Source organism: Octopus bimaculoides, chromosome 4 (assembly GCF_001194135.2).
Source record: "Octopus bimaculoides isolate UCB-OBI-ISO-001 chromosome 4, ASM119413v2, whole genome shotgun sequence".
Taxonomy (NCBI): Eukaryota; Metazoa; Mollusca; class Cephalopoda; order Octopoda; family Octopodidae; genus Octopus; species Octopus bimaculoides.
Window position 1 is genome coordinate 17,220,395 of NC_068984.1, and position 8,612 is coordinate 17,229,006.

The window sequence follows — 8,612 nt, forward strand, 5'->3', positions numbered from 1 at the left end:
TATATATATATATATATATATATTTTTGTACTTGTATCTGTACTAACATTGCTGTAATAATGCTGGTATAGCACCCACGTCCAATGGAGTAGCAAGTGTAACTTGAATGATGGTGTTGGCAAATGTCAGTTAGAACCTTCTTTTCAGATGCCGATAGCTACAGTTACCACTTCCATTGTTACCGCCTACCTTCCCACACATTCCCTCAGAGTTGGCACTGTCAGTGTAGGCACATTGAAAGATAGGTCTTCTGAGATTGTTGAGATGCTTGAAAGGAGATGTGTTGATGTATGCTGCATTCAAGAAGTATGGTGGAATGGATCTTTATCCAGGTTCCTCATTGGCAAAAGACATTGGTATAAATCCAACGATCACTATTGTGAGTGTTGTGGAGTTTAGTAACATCCTACGATCACTGAGTAATTTCCCCAAAATCAGGGTTTTTATAACTGTTCATATCCGAATTCTAGGAACCATATTTTGTGAAAGATTTCTTTGACAAAAGTTTAGAATTCGTACATGGGCTGTACTTTCAACCAATGGGATTACGAAGAATTTTGGTTGTTCAGGCAAACAACAATTACGTCATATTGCTGCCTTTTATGACTTGCTACACTGTAAATATAAATATGTAAATTTATTGCTTATATCAGGAAATGTAAACATTGGCAAGAAAACTGATAAGCTGGTGCTTTTGAACAAAAATACCTCATGGTATTTGTTCTAAGTTGTATAGACCCTCCCTTGCTCTCTTTGGCCATTATAAATGAAGTGAACTAGTGATTGGTTCATTGGAAGCTGCAATGAAAAATAGTGTTGTTCACAAAACGTGATATTTAAACAAAACAAATAACTGTAAATAACTGCCATAGTCGAGTGAATGGTGGTAATTTGATATACTAAGATAAGTTTTGAATGTCATTAGAGTAGAGAGATTGGGAGACACAGTGGTAAAAGGCTAGAGTTATGAAAATCTAAATTATCTATTTTCTCTTGTGAAAATAGGACACCAGAAAGATAGATTGATATTATAAATTCCTATTTGTAGAGCATTCCACACACCTGGACACACTGAAGACCATATAATACTTCAACTGAAAGAAGAGGGAGTGGTTTTTTCAGGAGATAATGTCCTTGGTGAAGGAACTACAGTAAGTAATGAATATATTATCATTTCTCCAACCTTTACTTACGAAAATCTAAGATTAGTATCATTGGCATTGTTCTTCTTGTTGTCATAGCCTTCGCTGCTGTTTCCATCATCGTCATTTTAATGTTCACTGTTCCATGCTTGCACTTCCTGTCACACAACCCTCAATGTTTCTGCTTAGCCAGACATGTTTTCATGGATGACTGGATATGAATGACATTGTTTGTATGACATTGACACTTATTTTACAACTATAATGCAATGTCAAGACAGAGCAAGACACTTAAACACGCGTGCGCACACACACACACACACACACACACACACACATGCATGCATGCATGCATACATATTGCTCATATAACAAGCTTCTTTTAATTTCTGTCTACTAAATCTGTAATAATAATAATAATAATAATAATAATAATAATAATAATGATAATGATAATAATAATGATAATGATAATAATAATAATAATAATGATAATAATACTAATAATAATCGTATCTATTATAGGCACGAGGGCCTGAAATTTTAGGAGACAGAACTAGTCAATTGCATTGATCCCAGAATTTCACTGGTACTTAATTTATTGACCCCAAAAGGATGAAAGGCAAAGTCGACCTTAGCAGAATTTGAACTCAGAATTTAACGAGGGGCAAAATACCGCTAGGCATTTCGTCCAGCATGCTAACGGCTTTGCCAGCTTGCTGTCTTAATCATATCAATAATAACGAGCGCTCAGAGAGCACAAACCTCTGCCAAGGCAACACCCATGTCCTCTCAACAATTAGCCAGACATGTTTTTTGAAATGAGAATATCTGAAATAACTCGACTGCTCTCACAAACGAGAATACTAAAAATGAACCTGATTGCTCTTAAACAGAAAAATAATCCAAATATATATATATTGTATGAGAGGTGAAGGGAGAGGAGATGAAATACTAATACAGTGAAGGAGAAGTCATCATCATCATCATCGTTTAATGTCCGCTTGGACGATTTTACTGAGGACTGGTGAACCGGATGGCTGCACCAGGCTCCAATCTGATCTGGCAGAGTTTCTACAGCTGGATGCCCTCCCTAACGCCAACCACTCTGAGAGTGTAGTGGGTGCTTTTACGTGCCACTGGCACAAGCGCCAGTCACGCGGTACTGGCAACGGCCACGCTCAAAATGGATTTTTTTTTTTACATGCCACCTGCACAGGAGCCAGTCTAGTGGCACTGGCAACGACCTCGCTCGAATGAATTTCTAATGTTCCACCGGCACAAGTGCCAGTAGGGCGACGCTGGTAATGATCATGCTCAAATGGTGCTATTTACAGGCCACTAGCATGGAAGCCAGACAACTGCTCTGGCAATGATTACGCTCGGACAATGCTGTTAGTGCTCCACTGGCGCAGGTGCCAGTCATCGAATATGGTTCAATTATGATTTCAATTTCACTTGCCCCAACAGGTCTTCGCAAGCAGAGTTTAGTGTCCAATGAAGGAGATGTTGGCATGGGTGCCAGTTGTTGAATTTGGTTCGATTTCGGTTTCAAATTCACTTGCTTCAACAGGTCTTCGCAAGCAGAGTTTAGTGTCCAATGAAGTAAAGATACAAGAGTAATAGCCATGACAGAGAGGGAGTGAGAGAAAGTAATGACGATGAGAAAGATGAAACGAAGTGGTAAAGAGAGTATTGTATGCATGAGAAAGGAAGGAGTGATAGATGAATAATGAAGGAAGGAATGAGAAACCTGATAAACGGCGTTTGAAGTGTGAGTATATGTGTGTGTAAAAGAGAGGTATGTTTGCATGTGTGTGTGTGTACAATTGAAATGGGATGGCAAAAGATTCATCACAAGCACATTTCTCATATGTTTCAGGTTATGGAAGACCTACATTCTTATATGAAATCACTGCAGGTTATCCTTGACTTAAAGCCGTCTGTTATTTTTCCTGGTCATGGTCCAGTGGTCTGTGAACCAATACCATTTGTAGAAAATTATATTCAACACAGACAAGAGCGAGAATCTCAAATATTAAACCATTTGAAAGAAAACCAAGGAAATATGTTGACAGTTGAAGAAATTAGAGAGAAAGTGTATAAGGTAAGAAATAATTCTGTCTTTCTACTATAGAAGCAGGACCTAAAACGTTGGGGAAAGAGGCTAGTTGATTACATTGAGCCCAGTGTTCAGCTGGTACTTATTTTATCGCCCCTGAAAGGATGAAAGTCAACCTTAGCAAGAAAGGATTATTAGGCCATGTGTGTGTTTGGAAGATAAATTAATATTGTTATGAATGGAAAAAATTATATTAATATAATTTCTCATTTGTATGATGTGAATTAGAATGCCACTCTCTGGTTTTGCAAGCAAAGACGAAAAGTAATTCTTTGTGGTTACGTGACTGTTTAAAGCTTAGGGGTATGATTTTGGTGTGCTTTTATGTTGTGGGTGATGTATAAAGACTACTATTGCCCACGTGGTGAGTGAGTTTGAGCTGGAAGTTCGTCGCAAGCGAGTTCGTGCTGGACGACGATGTGCAATGGGTGATGTGATGAAAGTCAACTTGGGCGTTTTTTTTATATAATAGCCGGTGCCATGCGGTCAATGTGTGAGATGGGGCCAGGCAAAAGTCGTGTGGAACAGTCGACACAGTATTTAGTATCGAGTATGAAGCTAGTTTCGGTGGTTAATGTGAACGGTGGAAGGTTTTGAACTGGCTGCGAAAATAGTGAACTTGGCAACGTAAAGAAGGCGGAATGATACTGTAAATTCGGAAGTAACACAAGTCCAGTCGAAGAAAATAGAAATAAATATATAGATAGAAAATAAATCATTAGACTGATAAATAAAAGAAGAGCTCACCAAAGAAGTCTACACATTTCAGAGGTAAATGAAAGAACTCTCTAAAAACTCTCTAAAGATCTGTTTATTTATTCCATATATCTTATTGGCTTCTTAATTAAAGTTCCTGTATTTTGGTTATACTCAACGGTTTTGTTTGTTATTTTCAATACTTCTGACTTCTTTGATTACTGCTTCTTCCACTCTAAGAAAGTCGGTTCGCTGAGCTCGCATACATGCTTCTGAGCTATCAGACACAGACTGTCGTGTTGTAGGTGAATTTTGGAGGCTGCGTGCGGCATAACAATATGAAGTTTTAATGGAAGGTTTCAACTTAGATCACATCTTGCTCAAGGACACAACACCTCACTGAGAATTGAACTCACAACCACACAGTTAGGAGGCATATACTCTAACCACTAAACCATGCTTCCTCCTTGAGGATGATGATGATGATGACAATAATTACACTTCATGCATCTCTTACTGCCCAGTTCCTTTTCTGGTCCTTTGTAATTAGATATGAATTATGTCCCTTGTACTATTAATAACTTGGGATACTTCAGTTTATTTTTGGACTCCTGTCTTACTGTGAATATTTGTGATAAAGTATCTGGCTTAACGACTTTAAACTTACAATGTTTTTAATGATAGTTATAGTATCATATTTATTTATTAGACTTTTTAAAATATAATCTGGGAAGTTTTACTTCAACTAATTTCTCTAATTTCAGGATCTTGCAGCCTCTCTGCATAAAGCTGCAGAGAACAACATAAACTTACACCTTGGAAAACTTTTGAAAGAAAACAAAATTAGTAAGTAAACATATCATCATCATCATCATCATCATCATCGTCGTCGTTTAATGTCCGCTTTCCATGCTAGCATGGGTTGGACGATTTGACTGAGGACTGGCGAACCGGATGGCTGCACTAGGCTCCAATCTGATTTGGCAGAGTTTCTACAGCTGGATAGCATTACAAGATACGATGAAAAGACAAACACATATCATCATCATCATCAGTATCATCATTTTAATGACCATTTTTTCCCCTGTGTATCAAGGCAGATTTTCTACAGCTGGCATAGGTTGGAAAGGTCTTCATCAGTGCAACCATGTGGTTTTGGGTTCAAACCTACAGCAACTTGCAGATGTTTGTAGTAACACACCTGTATTTTGTATTTCATTTCACTTGATGCCAGGTGGCAGTAGTGCTGTCTAAAGGCTGGGGCACATTGAGCTGTTGCTCAGGAGCCTCACAGGTCTAGGGGTCCAATTCCAATCTATGTATGCTTTGCCTCGCTGTCATTAAATTAATGCTAAAGGGCCAAGTACATTGATTTGGTTAGGGACCTACAATGCTTGTAAGACAGCCCTGGCTGCAGAATCTTTAGTACATTGGACAAAATGCTTAGTGGCATTTCTTCCAGCTTTTACAGTCTGAGTTCAAATCCTGCCAAGGTCAACTTTGCCTTTCATCCCTTCAGGGTTGATAAAATAAAATATCAGTCAAATAGTGGTGAAGTTGTTTTGTCCCATCATCATCGTCGTCATCGTCGCCGTCGCCGCCGCCAGAGTTTCTACGGCTGGATGCCCTTCCTAACACCAACCGCCCTGCAGAGTGAAGTGAGTGCTTTTTGTGTGGCACCAGTACAGGCGAGGTCAGTTTCTCAAAATTGCTGGCCTTGAATCCTGCAACTGACCAGCATTCCATTCAAGGGGGGTGTTGTGATCCCAGTCACTTATAAGCCATGGAAACCAGGTAACCAGCCCCATAAGTCCTAGGACTCAAGAGTGAAGGTAGATGGCTTAGTGGTTAGGGTATTCAGGTCACGGTCATATCATTGTGAGTTCAATTCCCGGTAGTGCCTTGTGTCCTTGAGCAAGACACTTTACTTCTCCTTGCTCCAGTCCACTCAGCTGGCAACAATGTGTTGTACATGCATTTCATAGGGGCCAGCTTTGTCACCTTCTGTGTCATGCTCAATCTCCCTGAGATCTACATGAAGGGTACGTGTGAATGTGGAGTGCTCAACCACTTCCATGTTAATTTCATGAACAGGCTGTTCCATGAATTGGATCAACTAGAACCATCATTGTCGTAACTGACAGAGTGCCAAGGGGGTTCAAGAAAAAAAAAAAAAAATCCCAACCTAATAGTCCAAATTTCTTATGCTAAAAGACCATTCAAATAGAATATTCTGGAAATAAAAATAGAATATTCTGGAAATAAAAAGAGAATAGTGAAACATATGTGTTCTGATATTATAAAAATTATTTCTGATGTTTAAATCATGTACTTAATTCAGTTAGAAAATGGTAACAGCTGTGTTTCTCTTTTATTTCTTTGCAGGTTTTGTTGATGATGGTGATGTGAAAAAGTGGTCAATGTTTAAAGAAATCAAGCATAGTTTGTAATATGAATACATACAGCAACAAAAATATTTCAATCCGGTGTTTAAAGCTTATATTTAAAATGAGTTTGATAATTTCTTCTGTTTGTTTGTCTGTCTGTGTCTCTGACGTATGCATGAAGGCACTTGCGTGAGAATTATCTCCCTTTGAATCGTGTTTATCGCTCTGAGATGACGAACCTGTAAATTGACAATAACTATTTTGTCTCTGAATTCTGTTGTAGAATGTTTCATTATCAATGCGAAAGATGGTATCATTCGTATGATAAAACAAAACGAAACGAATTGTAACCAGTGAAATACATTGGAAAACTAAATACAACACGAGATAGTTTGGTCAATACTAATATGATTTTATACTTTCGTATTAGCATTTCTCGAATTTGTTATAAGAAATTCAAGTCCAAATTAGTTCTTTATGAACTTAGAAGCTTGTGTTAGTCTGCTGTTAAGAAGCCAATTTGCTATATACATGTTACTATATACATGTTACTATATACATGTTACTTAATATACGTGTTACTTAATATACGTGTTACTTAATATACATGTTACTTATATACACATGTACTTATTTTGCATGAATAAAAGAAAACGAATCAATTTTAATCATCAGCTTTTTTAACCAAATATTCCACTTTTATGCTTTAATATTTGTTGTCTTTTAAGGGAGCAAGCTGGCGGAATTGTTAGCATGCTGGGCAAAATGCTTAGTGGCACTTCGTCCATCTTTACGTTTGGAGTTCAAATCCTGCTGAAGTCAACTTTGCCTTTCATCTTTTCAGGATCGATAACATAAGTACCAGTTGAACACTGGGGTCGCCATAATCCACTCAAACCCTCCCCTAAAATAGCTGACCTTGTGTCAAAATTTGAAACAAATATATTTGTTGTCTTTGAGTTCAAATTCCGCTGAGGTTGACTTTGTTTTTCATCCTTCCAGGGTCAATAAAATAAATACCAGTTAAGCAGTGGGGTTGATTTAATTGGGTTACCCCTTCACTGAACTTGCTGGCCTTGTGCCAAAATTCGAGATCTATATTTGTTGTCTATTCATTTTTTTTACCTTTTGGTACCATATCTGATGGCACATAAGACTCCCCCCCCCCACCTAATGTCTCTAAAACATCAACCTAGGTTTTATATCCGTAGTTAAACTCCTTCATAAGCTTTAATGCCCTAAAAACTTTTTTTTAATCTGAATATGTGCTTCTGAAGTTGGTGCATGTCTAATATCCTGTGTATCTTTTATGCAATCAAATATTGCAGTTAGAAGACATTAGCAATGCAAATTCCATAATAATTCCATGTTGAATTTCTATTAATTTATTTTTATTCTTTAAATATTACAAGCAAATTCTTTCACAATGGTTCGAAAATTGTATTTCGTTTGCTAATGTATTTCACTAATTCCTGACATAACCAGTCTTGCAAATATTTGAGTAAACATGAACTGTGATGTTTAAGGTGCAAAACTGGCAACAATTAACGAATTGAGTGCAGCCATTGAATGAGAATGCACACAAATACTGAACGTAATGTTTCTTGATGTTTGCAATTCTATTGCTTTGTGTTATCAGCAATGCCTGGGCCAGAACAGTCATAAGTTTGAAAACAGGCATTCATAAAAAAAATAAGATGAAATTCTGTAAATGTTTATATTAAATTTTGAAAATGAAAACTATTTTAATAAACACTGATTAAAAATCATTCTATGTGTATATTCGTCTTTTTGGGGACACCCTGTGTATGTAAATATCTAAATATATATACCAAAAAGCAATCCTGATCTTGGACTTAATCTGGAAGTTGTATTAAAACACAAAATACTGCATTAGAGGGTCTCTCATATGATGTATAAAAGCACTTGTATTTTTATTGTATTTATATGTCACTATTAATTATTATATATATACACACACATACAAAATTATGTATTATATTTTTTTACATAAACTTTGATTACAAATACCTTTTTGAATGACTTCTAAATCGTTTTTCCAGTAACAATCTATACATTTTGTGAAAGCTGAACCTTACAATCTCTGGCCTCAAACAGTGATAGACACATATGACACATAAAAGCAGCTTCACAAAAATGCCATTTCAGATTCAGGGGCCAAAGAGTCCTTCATTACCAGTTGATGATCCACTCCAGGTACACCCTACTCTTGAATACTGCTGGGACAAATCAGGGACAATGTAT

At 37.0% G+C, this 8,612-nt stretch overlaps 1 protein-coding gene across 1 annotated transcript in view; it reads left to right on the plus strand.

Moving 5' to 3' along the window:
* LOC106875199 (endoribonuclease LACTB2) overlaps nucleotides 1–8,116 on the plus strand; it is a 24,330-nt gene extending 16,214 nt beyond the window's left edge. The window contains exons 4-7 of the mRNA XM_014923242.2: nucleotides 1,049–1,151; nucleotides 3,025–3,249; nucleotides 4,725–4,806; nucleotides 6,346–8,116. Coding sequence (XP_014778728.2) covers nucleotides 1,049–1,151; nucleotides 3,025–3,249; nucleotides 4,725–4,806; nucleotides 6,346–6,410 — 475 coding nt within the window. The 3' untranslated portion in view covers nucleotides 6,411–8,116. The remainder of the gene's footprint in view (nucleotides 1–1,048; nucleotides 1,152–3,024; nucleotides 3,250–4,724; nucleotides 4,807–6,345) is intronic.
* Nucleotides 8,117–8,612: the final 496 nt, after the last annotated feature.